Raw genomic sequence first — 18952 nt, forward strand, 5'->3', positions numbered from 1 at the left:
GGATAATAAATTTTAAGCTACATACTTGCCATATGCATTGAGTTGAATATTACATGTTTTTCAACAGCTTACTTCTGCCAAGTTGTTTTGTGCCTGAAGTTTAGTGTAAACACACTTTCAACAACCAAAGTACATAAATCAGTAGAACAAATCACCATTCTAAAGAGTAGAGAAATCTACTATGGTAATTGTGTACTGTTAGAAAACTCGCTGAAATAGTCAAAGAAAATCATAGAAGGATGAAGATCAACAGCAAACTTGAGAAATGGTGAATCCTCAATGTGACAGTTTCCAATTAATAAGCTATAAGTTGCACAAATTATTTTCCTATAAATGGCCATTTGTAAAACACTGGATTTTTCAAAGGCTTAAAGTGAAGAACTTAACCCTAACAAGTTGGGTGTATTCCACCCAACCCATAACCAAGTAATTATACTATGATTTTTGATAATTTGTGCATATGTTTACAGAATTTTGCTAGTTATTGACAAATATTACAAGGTTTGTGTACATAAGATAGCAGATTTTTGAATTAAGTACTAAGATTTTTTAATTCAAAATTTTCTCATAATTTTTTTCTTTCAGAATGTTGACCACAGAATGTGCAAAGTAATTTTCATTTTAAGATTAAAAATACTTTTATGCATTAGAAAATTAGCAAATTTTATATGTGAAATCTTTATAACCTCCAGATAATCATCAAATGTTTTTAAGAAATCTTTATATTTTATCTGTTATTTTTGCTGTCGAATCAGAATCTTTTTACATGTTCGACAGATTTAACCAATCTCAAAACCATTATAACAAGTTAGGAAGTAAATGTAAATTATACTTTTTACTTTGTTGAATGATTCTTAATTATAACTTGAAAATACAAGTATTTAATCCAAATAGCTTAAATATCATCACATTATACATTTATATATATTATTATTTTTATTATATTGAACTTTCAGTCATTGTTGGCCTATTTGATAGAAGGTACAATGATGCAGTGCACATTAACTCATGTTACCATATACAAGAATATAAAACTGACCTTCACAAATTGACCTGTCTTGAGTGTGTTTAGTTGACTAGTATTTTGTAAAATACAGTCACATTTCAACTATTATACATTATATACATTAGTACTAGTTACAAATAAGTTATAAAACTTATTTTTCTTAAAATACAGAACAGTAAATAAAGAAGTAAAACAAACAATTATCTCTTCTACTTACAAACTTTCTACCTAGTTGCTGTTGTCATAGGTTGCTAAGCCTTAAGAAATTTAGTATAATACTAAAACTTGAATTCTAGTATACTGTTTTATATTTGCTTAATGACATAAATGCATAAAATAGTAGTTTCATAACATTTTTGATGCAAGTCAACAAACTTGATGACATGGCCTGTCATAATAGAGTTAAATTCTTCAGAGCAAAAAAAAACAAAAAAACAAAGGCACTTGAATTAGTTTAAAAACTGCCCTGTGACATACTGAGTACTGCATTATTTACAGTTGTCCATGTTTCAGTAAAATATAGCATTTGTTTAGTGCTTTGTAAAATTATAATAAATATTTATAAAGCTGGAGACACTATCAAAACTATTATTATATTAATTACATTAGTTTTAAATATGTGATTAATATCAGCATCATAAAACAGTAATGAATTTAATATAAATTAAGCCTTAAAAGTGTTTTTATTTTGAAATTTTATTGCCATTTTTTCAGTCATAAGTTTAAGGTCATAACAGAAATTATATGTGGTGATAGAACTGATATCCTATTTCTCAGAAATGATCCAAACACAGATGAAAAACTGGTTAGCAGTCATAGAAAATCAAATAAAGGTGCATTGTTGAGTGCTTATAACTGTAATGTATCAACTTCTATTTCCTTTCACTGCCAGCAGCCAGTTGTGGGATGGTAGCTACCCTTTAAACCACTTATAATATTAAAAGTAGGGAAAAAAAAAAGATCATGCTAAAAATATTTGTACTAAATGTTCCTCCTAACCTCTACCCTTAACCTTTTCTAATTTTTCTTAAAGTAGAAGAACAACAATAAAACCACCCTAAAAATTCCACAGTAGGTTACTTCCATCCTCCAATATTTTCTAAAATGATGAAAAAGTATGCAATAAAGCATAAAAGATTTAAGAATGAACTACATACTCCACCTTAACTTTCTTATTCCTCTTTTAAAATTATTCTAGTATAGCATGGGAAATTTGAGACTAACTCAGCTACTTGAAGTCTCCTTCCAGGCCCTTTTATACTGAATGAAAAATTACTGTAATAAAACAAAGTTTTCTGATTAGTATAATGGTGCTTAAGTGGATTTGGAAAGCTTCTGTTGGTAGTGAAAAAAGAAATCAGAAAATTTTAGAGGGTGGAAACTTTGGCATAAAGATTCAATTTAAAAATGGTCCCACAACCTTCACAAGAGTTTGTTTAGTAGCTAGTTGTTTTTTCTGTAAGCCTTGGTGTGTGAATGGCTTTGAAGAGATTATCTACCAGTCACAATTAAAACTGATAAAATTTCTACTCCTTTTTCAAGAATTAACATAAAAATAGTTGTACGACCTGCACAGGAGTTTTTTAAACAAGTTTATCCTGGTTTGAATAAAATGTATACTTGTGAAACAGGAATAATAATTATAATGAGAAACAAATGGATGAGTTTTGTCTAAAATCAGAAAACCAATATTTTTGCTATTATCAGTATTTTTTATCAACCTCAGTCATTAATATATAAGATTTTATATGTTATTTCAAGAACAACTCTGCTATTTGAAATAGTTTTTGCCTGTATCTTCTCTTACAAGTTTAGTAAAATTCCTGGGCAATGCCTCTTATGAATAACTATTGTGGTTCATGAGAAATTGAATAGAACAGAAAAATAAAGGAAAGGGAACAACAGCAGGAAGTATAGTAGAGCACAGGGATGTTAGAGAGATGGAAAGATAAAAACAACAGGAGATTATGAAAAAACACAAACATTTGAGAAAGAAGAGGATAGAAAAAATGTTTATCTATTCAGTACACTAGATAAAAGGAAAGTTGGCACTAATAAAATACATTTGATTTGGTTTCTGAATAATTTCCTTAATAATAATAAGAGCAATTCTTTTATGATGCTCTTTAATTCTTTGCATATACAAATTACTCGTTTTGTGGAAAAATAGAATATCCTGATTTTAAAGTTTTATGTGGATATTATGGTACTGGTCCTAAAGAAGCATCTGTTGTGTGCAAAACAGCTATTGACAGGCAAGAGAAACCGTATAACAGGATAAATTAACAACTTTATTGTACATTACATATTTTGTAAGAGGCTAAAAACTTAAGAAGTTCTACAATGGTATGGAAATGAAAGTGATGCAGAGGGATAAAGAGGCTGAAGGTCTGAGTACAATTCACTCATTTATTGTAGAACTTTCCCAAGTTGGTTCGTGTTTGCATGTGGATGATGGATTTTAAGGAAAGTTTTATGAAAAATTGTTCTCCAGCATCTGAAACAATAAGACAATATGCTTGTCTTATGTTTTTGAAAACTTGAGACAGAAATTGAAAAGTAAGTAAACAGTAAAAAGTATGTCTAATTGATTGTGTGTTTTTGGATATACTTGAAAAAGCCTACAGTAAATAGACTGATGTCATATTACAACACTTGAGAAGATAGTCATGACATTGCATTGGTGGGATTTTCTGATATTGTTTTCTCAAATGGTGTCAGCATTACTTTAATGCTCGAAAAATAATTCCAGTAATATAAGAAGCCACAGTTTAACGTTATTGGCATTGTATCTGATTCTGCATGGTACATGCAAAAAATGGTGAATGACATGCATATTAGTGAAGGTGTTAGTAAACTTCTGTGAGTCAGAGATATGCCACATTTAATTCATTTTTCTGTTGACACAACATTTAACTGCTGTGCAGTGTCAAATGTTAGAAGAGTGGTTATCAAATTTAGTGCCTTATTTAAATATGCCAACAAATTAGGACAACTATATAGTAAAGAATGCACTAAACTTGTAATTGAAAATGTAATGTACCTCCCCACTGTTGTTCCTATTAAATGTTTCAGTTTCTTTGAGTGTGTGTGTGTGGGCTGAACAAATGGCTCTCTTGTTGAGGGAGGATACCCTGTGCAGAAAAGGAGTTTGACACTAAAGAAGTCCATCCCAGCCATCAGCAGTAACAAAGAATCTATACTAAGTTTATGTTTCTGGAAGAAAAGTTTGAACATGTTTTAACTATGCAAGAGCTGGAGAGAGATGGTGTTACATTACACAAAATGTACCATATTACAGAAGTCAAGCTTTTTGTTTGTTTAGAATAGAAGTTATCCTAACAGGAAAGTGCAGTGTAATTCTATCATTTCTACATTATGAACTCACAAGTTCATCTAATGTGAATCTCTAAGATCTTGGTCATGCTAGAGAAATTACTGTTATGGCATTGGGCTCTCCTTTTTCTATCTGTCAAGGAGATGTTGACTATAGTGCTTTGTAGTCCTACATATGTCCTTCTTGATCTTCTGATTTGAGAACTGATATTCCTTCCCCTAGGGATCCTGTTCAAGGGCATGCTGATTTTTATAGCCTATTTTGTCCACCTCTTTTGCTGTATTTTTTCAATCAGAAGGGCTCATTTATGTAATTTGTACATCAAACTCTAGCTAGTATGTAAATATATTTCCAGTAGCTGATTACCTCTGCTAACACTCCTTTACTCCTCAAATCCAATGGATCATTTCTGGCCTAATCTTGAAGTGATGATGTAAAATCAGTATAAAGAGAGTCAATGGCATTAGAAAGATATGTTGCACTCTGATTGGTGTAGGGTTTTTGCATGCTACAATACAGCAACACTATGTGAAAACATAAGTTTAGATGAGACCATAAAAACTATTGGGAAGCAAAATATTGCATATACAGAATGCGACACGAACCCAAGGAAAGCTAATATGTGAGAAGAAGTATCTATCAGAAACATATTTTCAATATTAGAATATGTTAATTTCTCAAGTGAGTTTTGGATAGTTGAAAATAATTCTAAACAGAAAGATCAATTATTTTTATGAATCGTGACACCATTTGATTAAGTTGAACAATCTTGAATTTTGAGAAATTATAATAGTAATACTTCAATGACTTGGATAATTGGCAGAACCAGAAACACTAATTTCAGTTATGTGATTACTTTTGTGAAATTACCCAATTGTAATTTTGAATATTAAACTGTTTTACATGACAATCGATGCTTATAGGCAGTTTTCAAAATTGAGTTAATCACCCAGCTATATTCACTTGTCAAGTATTTGCCTCTTCTTTAATCATATAGTACTTAAATCCTGAAATTAAGTTAAATTTGTGTTTTACTTTGTATTTGTAGATAAAATATTGTATTAGAACACAAATTTCAAGTTATAACTTCACAAGAGCTCTAAAGGAAAGTTAAATGAAAAGGCCAAGGTTATGTGTATATTAAATGTCAAAAATAAAGCTCCCAATGAAGTCTAAGTTTAAAAGTTAAGGGAAAAAAGTCTCTTAAATAGGACAACCTGGTTTTAATACAAAAAAGCTAGTAACAATTTCAGAGAGATATGCACTTTGCACACAAAATGCTATTCTGTGCACAGTCTCCATCAATTTATGCTCAAGTGCTGAGGATGGCAAAGCCCCCATGCTATTATCCAATTTACTGAGAGAAAAGACGATTTTCTAGTTCATGCAAGAAACAGGATCTCTGTTTGCACTAAGTGGATGAGGAAGTTCTGTATGAAGCTAGTAAGAAGCAAAGTTAAGATATTTACTTTCCATGCCCAAACTGAAGTAAAAAAGAATACAGAAATTTCAAAAAAATATTTACATATTAGCTAGTAGAATAGAAAAAAAAATGTTATCTTATACCATATTATAATTTCATTCAGACTCTGATGGCAAAGTTTATTTTATTATTTTTATTGGAAAATTAAAAATGTATCTCAAAGTATTAAGTGATTATGTTGTTGTGTTTTCATTAATATAAAGGTGAATAGGATTCAGGGATGAATTTTGAAATGTTTTTGCTTGATTTGCACCCTGAATTTCTACTATTTGAATATTTTTCATCATAACATGAATTTTATGATATTTCATCTTAATGTAATAACTTGTCTGTCCATGATGACAAGAAATCCCATGAAGTAAAAATGCATTCTCAAGATGGCTGGTGTAGGTATTAAAAGTTTAATTAAATTGAAGTACAGAATAATGTTTTGATGTTTTTGGGTCATCTTCAGGTTAACAAAGAGAGTTTGCTAGGCAATGTCATTTGCAAACTCTCTTTGTTAACCTGAAGATAACTGAAGAAGATAGAAGCATTGTCCTGTACTTTATTTTAATTAGTTCTAATACCCACAACAGCTGTATTGAGAATGCATAATAACTTGCCATAAATTTTGAAATACAGTTAGTTTTGCTATTACTCATGTTTGATATTCAACTTAACTTTGTGTCAATAAATCTCAAGAAGAAACTTCTAGGATGCAATTTTACAGCTGGGTTTTATATTGTCATGCTTCAAGTACGTTACAGAGATTATATACAAGTATTTAATTGTCTCCTTTAATGATGATACTAGTTGTTGTTTTATTGATGTTTGTTTTTAGAACATATTTGCCAGGGTAAAAACTGATGATTCTAAGCAAGCTGACATTATTTCTGAGTTCAGTGATGATGATAAACTAGATGACTCACAAGAGGATGTTTCAAAAGTGAAGAAAGAAAACGAATTTTATGAGGATTTTCAGCAAATTGATTCTTGGGTAGAAAAGAAACCTGGTATGTAAAATTTTCTTAAAAATAAATCATATACATATTCAGTGAAAACAATTCTTTATTTAAACTCAAAACAATTAAAATATATATACAGGATGAAGGAGACAGTACCATTACTCAATAGATATTTCTCTAAGTTCTTTTAGTAATCTATAAAGAAGCCTTTTATAAATTGGGTAACACTACAGCTTAAACTGTAGCAGAATATTGCTATTTAGGGAAGAAGATTATCTTTCATTTACTAAACTGAGAGCTTAAGCTTGGGAGAGAGCTAACTGAGAGATCCTAGTATTATATGCCAAATTCTTTCTTACTCTATTCTCAACATATGCACCACCTGTTGTCACTATTGGTCACTCTCATTGAAATAAAAGATAGATTATAATCATGAGGCATTACTTGACCTACCATTGGAAAACATTCTTGTTTATATTCTTACATGATGTGCAGCATCACAGTCATTATTTCTTTGGGAAAAACAAATATTATATAAAGAAAATGATAAAGGAACAAAGGCAGCTAGAATAAAATCAGTTTAATGACAGAGTAGTTGAATATGTTCAGTAATGTATTGACTTATTTTGTTTCTGTCTCTCCATCTCTTCACCTCTAATTGTTGAAGTGACTTAATTGTTAACACCTAACTCATGAGCATTTATTTTATTTCATCTTGCCAACTCTTCACTGATTTCTTTTGTCAGTTGAGATGGGGTTCTGAATTCCTTCATTGCTTCTGATGTTTTTCTTCCAAAGTAGTTTCATTTCTTTATTAATATTCTTCATGTGTTACAAGTATTTTAGTGCATTTTTGTATTAATTAAAAACATTGGTACATGTAAAGTGATAATGACTGTCACAACTGTTTGTTAAAACTAGAAGTGACGGAAGTATTTCAATAAAATAAGGAAAGAAATGTATGTGTGGTATCATGAATCTTGATCTTCTATACATTTTGTAGATGTTCAAAACAAGTATATTTTTATGCATGAAGTGATATTTAACAAAAGTATTTTCGCTTATTATAGTTGTTGTATTTTTTTTATTCTAGATCTAAAGATTATTGAAACCAGCTTTGCTAGAAATCAGTTTCCTAGTTACATTATAACACAAGATCCCTCTACAAAAATTAAAACTGGTAAACCACAGAATCCAAAAAACAGTGATGTGAAAACATATTCAAGAGGAATTAATATAAAGCCATATGACACGCCCCACATTGATGCTGATAAACTGTACAGTTGTGGAAGACGAGCTGTAATAAATTATGAACTAAAACTATCTTTGAAAATAGAAAACTGTGAAAAACTTCACAAATGTAATGTTTGTGGGAAATACTTAAGAACAAAAAGTGAGCTAAATAGACATCAGAGAACACACACTGGGTCAAAACCATACAGTTGCTCAATATGTGGCAAAGAATTTAAACGAAACAGTAACCTTAAAGAACATGAGAAGATACATGGTGGCAAAAAGGAACATAGTTGTGTTGTATGTGGAAAAAAATTTCGTTTTAAAAGCTACTTAACAGTTCATAAGAAGATACACACTGGAGAGAAATCACACAATTGTGTTATATGTGGAAAACAGTTTATAACTAAAAGTCACCTAAGGACGCATGAGAGAACACATTCTGTAGAGAAACCATATAGATGTGTTTTATGTGGAAAGCATTTTGCCAGTAATAGGTATCTAAAGAGTCATGAGAAGATACACACTGGGGAGAAACCGTACAGTTGTGTTGTATGTGGAAAACAATTTGTCAGTAATAGCTACTTAAAGATGCATGAGAAGTTACACACTGAAGAGGAACGATACAGTTGTGATGTGTGTGGAAAACACTTTGTCAGTAATAGATACTTGAGGAGTCATGTGAAGATACACACTGGGGAAAAACCATACAGTTGTGTTGTATGTGGAAAACAGTTTATAACTAAAAGTCACCAAAAGACTCATGAGAAATCACACTCAATGGAGAAACCTTACAAGTGTGTTGTGTGTGGAAAAGATTTTGTGTGTAACAATTACCTCAAGAGTCATGAGAAAAGACACTCTGTGGAAAAATCATACAGTTGTGTTTTATGTGGAAAATGTTTTGTTAGTAATAGGTACCTAAAGATGCATGAAAAGACTCATACTGGGGAGAAACCATACAGTTGTGTTGTATGTGGAAAACATTTTGTTAGTAATAGCTATCTAAAGATGCATGAGAAAATACATACTGAGAAAGAACCATATAATTGTGATACATGTGGAAAACATTTTGCCAGTGATAGATACTTGAAGATTCACATGAAAATACACACTGGGGAAAAACCATACATCTGTGTTGTATGTGGAAAACAGTTTATAACTAAAAGTCATCTAAAGACTCATGAGAAGTCGCACTCAGTGGAAAAGCCATACAAATGTGTTGTGTGTAGAAAAGATTTTGTATGTAACAAGTATCTTAAGAGTCATGAGAAAATACACTCTGTGGAGAAATCATACAGTTGTGTTTCATGTGGAAAATGTTTTGTTAGTAATAGGTACCTAAAGATGCACGAAAAGATACACACTGGGAAGAAACCATACACTTGTGTTGTATGTGGAAAATGTTTTGTTAGTAATAGGTACCTAAAGATGCATGAAATGACGCACACTGGGGAGAAACCATACAGTTGTGTTGTGTGTGGTAAAAGATTTGTACGTAATAGCCAACTAAAGACACACAAGGAGCAAAAATGTACACTGGGGACAAACAATACAGCTGTGTAGTGTTTGGAAAACAATTTGGAAAAAGCAATCTAAAAACTATATGTTGTACATGTATAACAGAATTGTGGAATTTGTAGCCAAAATTTTGGAAAAGGCAGTAACCCAAAAATACATCAAAGAATACTCATTGAAAAACAAATACAATGTTAAATATTTTGAGGAAAAACTTCATTTAAATGTTGATCAAAAGTTATGTGAAACCATAATATTGTGTAATATGTGGAAAATAATTTGTGAATACAAGTTTCATAAAAAACAGACTGGGGAAAATCTTATCTGTACATTAAATGTAGAGCTAGATGGTTAGGGTAATTTGCTAATTTACTAATCACTGTGCTGATAACTTGATTATTCTTAAGAGGTTGTCATATTTTTTATTTGTTTTGGATTTTTAAGATGTAAAATGTTTTAGGATTACTTTTTCTGTTATTAATCTGTTGTACACAAATATTTATCACATACACACACAAATAGTGTGAAACCTATAACAAGCTAAAAATACCATTATTATTATATTCCTTGTTGTTTTTTACCCTCCAGAATGTCACAAGACTACCAGAACTACCAAATCTCTGTTAATGAAAATAACCATTTGATTTCTGGCATTTTCAAAGTTTATTTTGTATAAAGGTTATACAATGCTCCAAAAACATTTTAAAGAACTACTAGCTTTTGGATATAGGCCTTTGTTATGTGACAGTCACCATACTTTTCCAGTTGTAAGCCAAAAATTTTGTCTGCAAAAACCATAACCTGAACTTGCGTCATACGCGTGAATTTTGTTTCAAAAGTTTTTCAAGTGAAATTGAGAAGAAACAAAAATGAAGTTTCAATACTTTCAGACATTTCCATTGAAGCATGCTCATGTATTGTTGTCTTCTGTTATCATTAAAAGCTTGTTAGGAAAAAAATAAGTTACAATATTTCACAGCAGAATAAAACCAAAATATAAAAAGTTCACTTTCATTTTATTTGGCATAGATACTAAATTGAAAACAAAGACTTACCTCTCAAGTTGCCTTTAGAAACAAGTTGTGGTAATTTGTAATTGATACACAGACTGTATAGTTAATGGATGTTCCTTAATCAAATATATGTGTAGTTAATGCAGTGGACCAAACCTGTATTTCAGAGGGAACGTTGACTGCACTTTCAAATATTCTACACATCTGTACAAAGCATGGCAAGCTTTTAGAAGTATGTTGAAATCTGTTGTACACAAAAATCAAGTGTGTTACAAAAGTATTTGTATATAAGATATGTCTGTGAATTCCTGACATCCGTCTGACTTAGAATCTGAAATGTTGGAGTGCAGTGTAATATTCATGTGAAAAATGAAAATATTTTTGTCAGTTGTACAATTTCTGTAATCTCTGAGATGTACATCTATTGCTTTTTCTGTATTTGGTATTTACTTTCCTTTACCATGAACTCTTACTAAATCAGTTATGTATGATAAAATATATAGTTGATAACTCAAGTATCAAATACTTAATACCATGTTGAATGGCTCTAAAAGGATGTGGTATGTGTTCTTGATCCTCCAAAGTAGATAACTAAATGCTGAAAAATACAGATATTTATGAGTTTTTTGGTGTGCTTTTTTTTTGAGGGGGAGCAATAAGTGACATTTATTGATACCATGATAAAGCTTACATTACTTTTGGATTCAGACTTACAATAATAATAATACTAATACATGTTACCTTCAGTGATTTTCTATTTGAGAAGGTCTTGCAATAACTTAAAAATGCCTCTTTATCCTCATAATCACTGATCACCTCATGAACTGTTCTATTTCAACTACCTTTCTTTCTTTTCTTTGCTGTGACTTCTTGACTTTTGGTTCAATATCCATACTGTTTTGCAGAAGCCTTCTTGTTTTTCCTTCTTTTCTGTTTTTCAGCCCAAGGTGCATTTTTTCTGGGATGATGGCTTTAGATAGGTTGTGAAAAAACAATACATATTGGCCCAATATACAAATTAAATTAAGGAATTGTAACTATTAATAAATACAGATTGCTGGAAGAAGGTAGAGTTGTCAGAGGTACAAGAGTATGAAATATTGGTAGTGGTTAGGTTGGAAGAAATGTGAAGTTTTAATAGGGAATTATATAAGAACTAGCAGTAACAACAAAGTGAGAGGGGTAGGGTAACTTGGAACAAAAAATCGGATAGGGAAAAATACTGAAAAAAAGAAACTTGAAGTCAAGGTATAGATGCCAGAGAAGCTGAAGTGAAATCCATCATGGGAATGAAAATTAACGGGTGATGTTAGGTTTATGTGGTTAATGAAGGCTAGCTGGAAGTTGAGTTTGCAAAAGTTCTGAATAAGTTTGTTAAAATGCTGAAGTTTAATTTTGAGTGACTAGTGTGTTGAAAGCATCAGCTGAAAGGTGTGTGTTCACTTGTCTATGGACTACACTAGAGATAGTAAGTTTAATGTGGGTTCTGAGGCTAAAGATATAGGTTGTTGTGCTTTTGAGTTCTGTAAAGCAGTCTTGATGACCTATCAATCTGTTTCAAATCATTAGTGCCCAAATGATTTATCAAAAACTGGTACAGTCTTGAAAAGAAATCATTATAGCTCTCTCATTGGCCTTGCATGTCCATGGCCAGGAGGTTTGGGTGCTTATTTTGCAAGCTGCAGGTCCAGATCTCTGTCCTACCAAATATGTTTAACCTTTCAGCATTATAATATAATTGTCAATACCACTATTCCTTGGTAAAATAGAAGCTCAAGAGTTGGTGGTAGGTAATGATGACTACCTTCCTTTCCTCTAGTTTTTCATTGCTAAATTATGGACAGAGCTAAGTCATTAATTAAGGTATTAAAGTAAATTTTTCTGGCAAGTTCACTTTCACTTTACAAAAGTGCAAGATATGTTAGTTGTTCCTGCCCTATTGTAGATCTGAAGTTTTTGATGAGTGCCACTTTGTTGAACTTCATTCAGTCTCAACAACAGTAGTTTGTAACATGCAGAAAAGATGAAGAGCTATGCACATTTAACTAAAGATTAGCTGCAAATTGTTGCTGTAAATTTTATTTAGCAGAATTAGTAGTGGTGGTTTGTTATTTTTGCAGAGCATTCTTGAACAAAGTTATCTGATGAAGTTAAAGTAGCTCTTCAATATTTGGAGGCACACAATTTATTCAGAATTGGAGTAAATGTGGCATATATTTTCCTTGGTTGCCTTAAATCAGTATACCTGATAATTTATAACATAATCCAAAGTTGCTTTAAAAGACATAAAACTAAAATTCCACTTTGGTTTTAGCAATCATAATGGAAGCCATCTGCTTTCTGCAACAAAACATGCTTCTGACTAAATATTGAACCATTTGTCTCTCAGTTGCCTTAATTCTTTACAGAGATCTATGGTGAGATCTGACTCCATCTCAAAGCACTAAAATGAGCTGAAATATTTTTGAAGGAGTTCACTTTGAACAACTCTCACTTGTCAAATATGATGAATGCTTCAAGAGCACACTCCAATACTTTTAGAATGCCTTGAAGAAGCATTGCAAAAGGATAAATAACACTAACATGTGCACTAAATTTTTTGTCAGACATAAAGTGAAAAGAACTGTATATGTTCATCATTTGTTAAAATTTCCTACCTTATTGGCTTGCTACTGAAAAACACATATAAGCACTGAACAGAACCAAAGAATGTAACAGTTTCATGATTTGTTTGCAGCTGCTGTTTGAATCCCTAGAAGATTAAGTACATGAACACCATATTTTTGTTTAGAATCTGTAAATGGGCATGTTTTACCTTTCCTGACATATTGGATCCATCACCAAATTCTCAATGACCTCTCTGGTTATCTAGTGGAATTTTGCAACCTTCTGTCCTGAAGATTTTGTTTACTTGTTTGTAATAAAGCACAAAGCTACACAATGGGCTATCTTTGCTCTGCCCACCACAGGTATCGAAACTCGATTTCTAGCATTGCAAGTCTGCAGACATAATGCTGTACTACTGGAGGGCTTGCTATAGTTACTTAATGAATATACTGATTTTAATCTCCAGATTACTTCCATTTCCTCTGATATTACATCATAATTCTCTTTTCTTTCTTCTTTTGCAACACTATTATTAAAAAATTGTGTGTGAAAATCCTTCATAAATAATCAGCTTTTGAAGATCAACATGTTTATGTATTTTAGTTTCCTCATGAAAGTCTACAAATTGACGAAAAAAAACCTTTCTTTAATCAAATTTACAAGATTTTCATTCTAAGCCATAAACTTCATTATTAACATTTTTGCTTAAGATGAGAGACATCTGGAACGGAATCAACTATGATAGAACAGTAAATTGCATTTTACTGAAAGGGCGAGCATGTTTGGCGCGACCGGGATGCGAACCCGCAACCCTCAGATTACGAGTCGCACACCTTAACACGCTTAGCCAGTTTAACCTGTGTTGTTGAGATTAGATATAGAATTATTGTTTGATTATTGGTAGTTAGAATAGTCATATGGTTAAAAATCACTGCTTGAAATAGTATTACGATCCTTTCCTTGTAAATGCTGTGAATTGTCTGTTGTGAAATGATGTCAGATGTTTCGAGAAAATTTGACTAACAATTTATCTGAGTGGAGAGAACTCTGAAAAGCATACCTCCCAACACTCATAAGATTTTTCATTAACATTCGTAGAAAACACGACCATGAAAACTTTGTCTGAATGTGCAATTGGGTACATAATACTAACAGCACGAATTTTTTATATATAATTATACATAAGCTTTTCTCTAGAAAACCAGGTTCTTTATGCATGACAACCAGATACTAGGCTTTAATAAATAAACTAGTATTATTTATCACATTTGCTATTATGTGGCTAAATAATGTGAAGAACGGAGCAGTGGCGAATGACACTTTTTCTCATAGTGACTACAAAGCACGTTCACACCAACAGTATTTTTGTGGCGGAAGGCTAGAAAAAAATGTCTGGTTAGAGAGTTTGGTATTTCTGTTGTTTTGCAGGGGTAATAGAGAGCAGCGCAACCACAAGGTAGCTAGCTGGGTGAGGACATGCATGGGTACATATTAAACTTATAGATGCACAACTTGACCAATATTTACTTTACAGTCATGATAAAAAATTATAACCTCTTTTAGCTTCTACATTCAACTGAATCTCTGATGAATTAAAACTTACACTTCAGTCCAGACTGCCGATATTTAAGGTTAAGTTTCAGCCACAGTCAGTCTCTTTTATCTTCCACTAGCTGGTTGTTATTTCCTGCTTTTCTCAGTGTCACTGAATCCTTTTTCTTGCCTTGCTGAATTAAATATCCTTTAAAGTATTACAGCTATGAAGTCACTGAATTCTTGTAGATCTCCTTGGAACCCATTGAAGCTGGAACGTCCAGATCTGTTCTGACTTATACTGTTCCAGAGCCCATGGGTGAATATGTATTGCTGACTGACACATCTGAAGTACATCTATCTTTGTAAAAATCTGTGCTAAGTAAAAAGTTGAGCAGAGACCAACTTTTAGAGTAAAAAGTATTAAATAAGAAAATAGATTTGATCTGAAACTCAAAATCAAACTTTATGGAGGGCTGGTAGAATTGAGAAACAGTGTTAAAATTAATGTTTAGTATTACCTCTTGAAGTTCAGACAAAGTTCTATTTTATTTTTTTCAAAATAGTTCTCTACTGAAATTAATTTTGTAACGTGTTTTATCATTAGATGATTCTATTTTATGGATTCCTTATTTTTATCAAATTCCATGTAACAATTGTGAATTAATTTATTACTCAACAAAATTTGCTACTTTCAGAGGTGTGCCTAATTTTAGAAGTAATGTTTTAACTAAAATCACAGTACATTTAACTCACAAATAAATTTACTTACAAAATTTCCTCGCTAACCGATCAATAATAAACATGCTGACTGACTTACTATTTAGCTTACTAACTCTGTCGCTGTTTAACTCATTAACTGACATTGAACCAAAAACTTAATTTTCGTAATTATAGTGTACTTTTATTTCTGTATATTACTTGAATTTTTTAGATTCTACCCTGGTTTTGGATTTTATTAATTTTTTTACTTATCAACATCACGACTGTTCCTCCTAACAAGTAATAATCTAAATAAAAATATTAAAAACAATTTACAACACACTTTCTCAGTTTTACAATTAACACTGTCCGCCATAAATCATTACTTTATACTATAATGAACATCCTCTTCCCTGAACCAACTCGCATGCCAGTTTAGGTAATAGTAAAGTAAATATAGAAACAATATAGTTCGGTATTTCGGAATATTAAAACAAAATTGACATACTGTCTACATTGTTAATTACACGACTACATTAATTAGCAGGAACTGTCATAATAAATCAGAAGAAAACATCACATTTTATTACAAAAATCGATAAAGTAGATTCACAAAAGTATACCTTTTACATTTGTTTTCTTATTACTGACATAATGAAATGTTAAGATCAAGTGGGAAGTCGTTATGAATTTATTAATGTGAAACAAATAACGGAGGAGCACTAAATACTATATAAGAGAGCACTCTAACAGAAGAAAAGAAATTCATACAATAATGCACTTGAAACGTTTATAACCAAAGAGAAAATATTTGGAGCATTTATTTATGTCACAACCCTAATTTCGGACATTAACACAAGTAAACAATATTTATGTAATAAATCACCAAATCATATCTACCTGAAGTTGTCGAGTATCAGTACAAACTTCCTTATACTTCTGATAATGTTCATACTCAACTTTAGGCATTCGCTTATTACATGACTAAACCTGAAGTAACGACTTCTGTATCCATCTCAAGACGAACCACTTTACGTCTGAATCAGTTAGTAGCACAACTTTATTAACATCGTATAAAAATTAATCTTGTTCTAATAACTTCTGCATAACAAGAGATGTTAGCGTTGCAACATAACAACTTGCTCTAAATTGTTGAAAACATTCTCCTGCCTCTAAACCAAATTATAAATACCATGACTCAAATATGTTTGTTTATCAAGTTAGTGTTGGAACTTGAAACTATCGAACGTTGGAAGTTGCAAAAACCATAGGAACATCATTGCTCAACAGTCAAACAAGCCATTTGCGGCACTCGTCAAACGACCTCTTAGAAAGGCCTCATGAATAATAACACAAATAAAAAACAGTCACTACAATAAAAGTATACACACAGTAAGACAACTAGTGTAAATCTGTTAAATTGCCAAACAGTTGAAATTTTCACGGATGAACACATAAGGTCACGCTCTGCCCCACTGAAGACCAAAAATATCTGAAACCGTCTGTAACAGTTTTGAAAAACAAGAGGCTGGAATTACATAAACTCAAACATAAATACAGCGTTGTCCTTGTCAGTTCTTGCCTAAAGATTCGAACTATGTAATGAATGAATGAATTCATTGTAGCATTTTAATATTTTTTTTCCTCAAATCTCTAAAGACAATTCATTTGTGTAATATAATGTATGTTGTTATGTTATATATCTCATAAATTGTACTGAGGCTTAATGTTTAAAACAATGAAATTATGTTGAAAAACAAGAAGTGCTGAAGGTTGAAAATGTAAAATTGTTAAATTAAAATTTGATTTTGAACGTTATTTTTGTTATTATACTACAAAAATGTGTGGCAAAATAATAAATTAACAAATTAAAATTTTACAGATCGCTAGTACGGCGGTAAGTCTACGGATTTACAACGCTAAAGGCAGGGGTTCGATTCCCTTCAGTGGGCTCAGCAGATAGCTTGATATTACTTTGCTATAAGAAAAACACACACACACATATACCCTTTACAGATATTCTCGTTGAGAAATATGACTAATCTTAATAGCTACGTACACGAGGAAATAGTTTGATATTCGCCAGTACCTTAACCTTCCAGTAAAACAAAGATAAGTTGAAAATAATTGTAATTCATTGGCTCTGTCTACTCACATATAATGAGACATGGTATGACTCTTATTGTTAACATTTTTTGTTTTTGTTTTAAATCATAAATACCGTTACATTTTCGTGTGTTCAAGTTTTTCAGGACTACGCATTTTGCTAGAAAGTGTGAAGCAAAAAACTTAAGATAATATTAATTTTGAAATTCATAAAAGTACAAATCTGAGTGTTTAGCAAATAAGTAAATACAAACAACCAAAGAGACTAATAAACAGGAATAAAGAATGAAAACATTGACATTTAAAGTAGAGAATTAAGTGTTTTTGTTATTTATCATTCAGCACAAACAACAACTACAATTTTTGGTTCTTACAAAAAGTAGTTAATCAATATCTTCCAATAATGTGTTTACAAGCAGTTAAAATTACTTTGTTGTAGAATATGTTTGTTTTTTTAATTTCGCGCAAAGACACACAAGGGCTATCTGTGCTAGCGGTCCCTAACTTAGCAGAGTAAGACTAGAGGGAAGGCAGTTTGCCATCACTACCCACCACCAACTCTTGGGATACTCTTTTATCAACGAATAGCGGGATTGACCGTAATATTATAACGCCCCCACGGCTGAAAGGGCAAGCATGTTTGGTGCGACGGGGATTCGAACCCACGACCCTCATATTACGAGTCCAGTGCTTTAATCAAATGGCCATACTGGGATTGTTGTAGCTGGACGTGGCAGAAGATGGATTTTGTGGCTTATATCCAAGTAAAATGGAAAAATTGGATACTATAAAATTATATTACGACTTAGTAACGTCCATAGTAATAAACCTGCACATTCCACTGAATTACTAACTGAATAATAGGGGTGTAAACTTAAGACGAATTGTGTGCTAAGCAGAGCATGGAGCAATCATGTGACACACAAAAAATGAGTATCGAACATTTTTTTGTAATTCCTTTTGAATTTAAAATTCAAACTTATATATTATTAAATCTTTAATTACGAAATACTTTTATATACCAAGGAAAACAATCAAAGCAGATCAAAAGATAGAGATTTGTTACAGCTGCCTGGAACTCTGTTCTAGTTGAAAAACAAGCATCTATCTCTGTTCTCCTATGAGTTTTCTTATGATCTGCCGTAATATTCGAGTTTCCACATTTGTTGAGAGAAGTTGATGAGGTTTGTAATGGCTTCCATCCAAAGAGGTCGCTGCCATGGTGAAATTTGCAATACGTACGTCAGGTGTGTAAAGTCGGAACATAGACAAAACACAACAATAAATAACGATTATGAAAATGAACCTAGCACAAAAGGCAATACACATCAATGGCGCACATATGGATACATTAGCGCTAAAGTCCAATTCAGTGAGACAGTAATCATACTAGGGCAGAAGAACTTCCTAACTAATAGGAAGAATAAACAAAACTTATTAATCTCGTAAGTGAAAGGCTCAAGCTGC

The 18952-nt window shown here is 31.7% G+C and overlaps 1 protein-coding gene and 1 long non-coding RNA gene across 10 annotated transcripts in view; one reads left to right on the forward strand and one right to left on the reverse strand.

Annotated features, from left to right (window-relative positions):
• The window catches only part of LOC143247136 (uncharacterized), a 43701-nt gene extending 33712 nt beyond the window's left edge, over positions 1-9989 (forward strand). For 7 of the 8 annotated variants that reach the window (XM_076494726.1, XM_076494731.1, XM_076494725.1 and 4 more), the window contains 2 exons: positions 6650-6821; positions 7867-9989. In XM_076494726.1, the coding sequence (XP_076350841.1) occupies positions 6650-6821; positions 7867-9572 (1878 nt within the window). In that variant the 3' untranslated portion in view covers positions 9573-9989. Of the gene's footprint in view, positions 1-78; positions 269-6649; positions 6822-7866 lie in introns of those variants that run through there. The other variant, XM_076494733.1, reaches the window with a different exon arrangement.
• A 1213-nt stretch (positions 9990-11202) lies between these two features.
• Positions 11203-17699, reverse strand: LOC143247137 (uncharacterized). Of its 2 annotated transcripts, none has more exons than XR_013026388.1 (3): positions 16280-17699; positions 14748-15050; positions 11203-11507 (listed from the first exon to the last, which is right to left on the reverse strand). It is a non-coding gene; the product is annotated as an uncharacterized LOC143247137 (long non-coding RNA). The 2 variants fall into 2 exon arrangements; XR_013026389.1 differs by having other exon boundaries at positions 14748-15055; positions 16280-17682.
• Between the last annotated feature and the right edge of the window lie 1253 nt (positions 17700-18952).

This window comes from Tachypleus tridentatus, chromosome 3, assembly GCF_004210375.1.
Source record: "Tachypleus tridentatus isolate NWPU-2018 chromosome 3, ASM421037v1, whole genome shotgun sequence".
Classification (NCBI taxonomy): domain Eukaryota; kingdom Metazoa; phylum Arthropoda; class Merostomata; order Xiphosura; family Limulidae; genus Tachypleus; species Tachypleus tridentatus.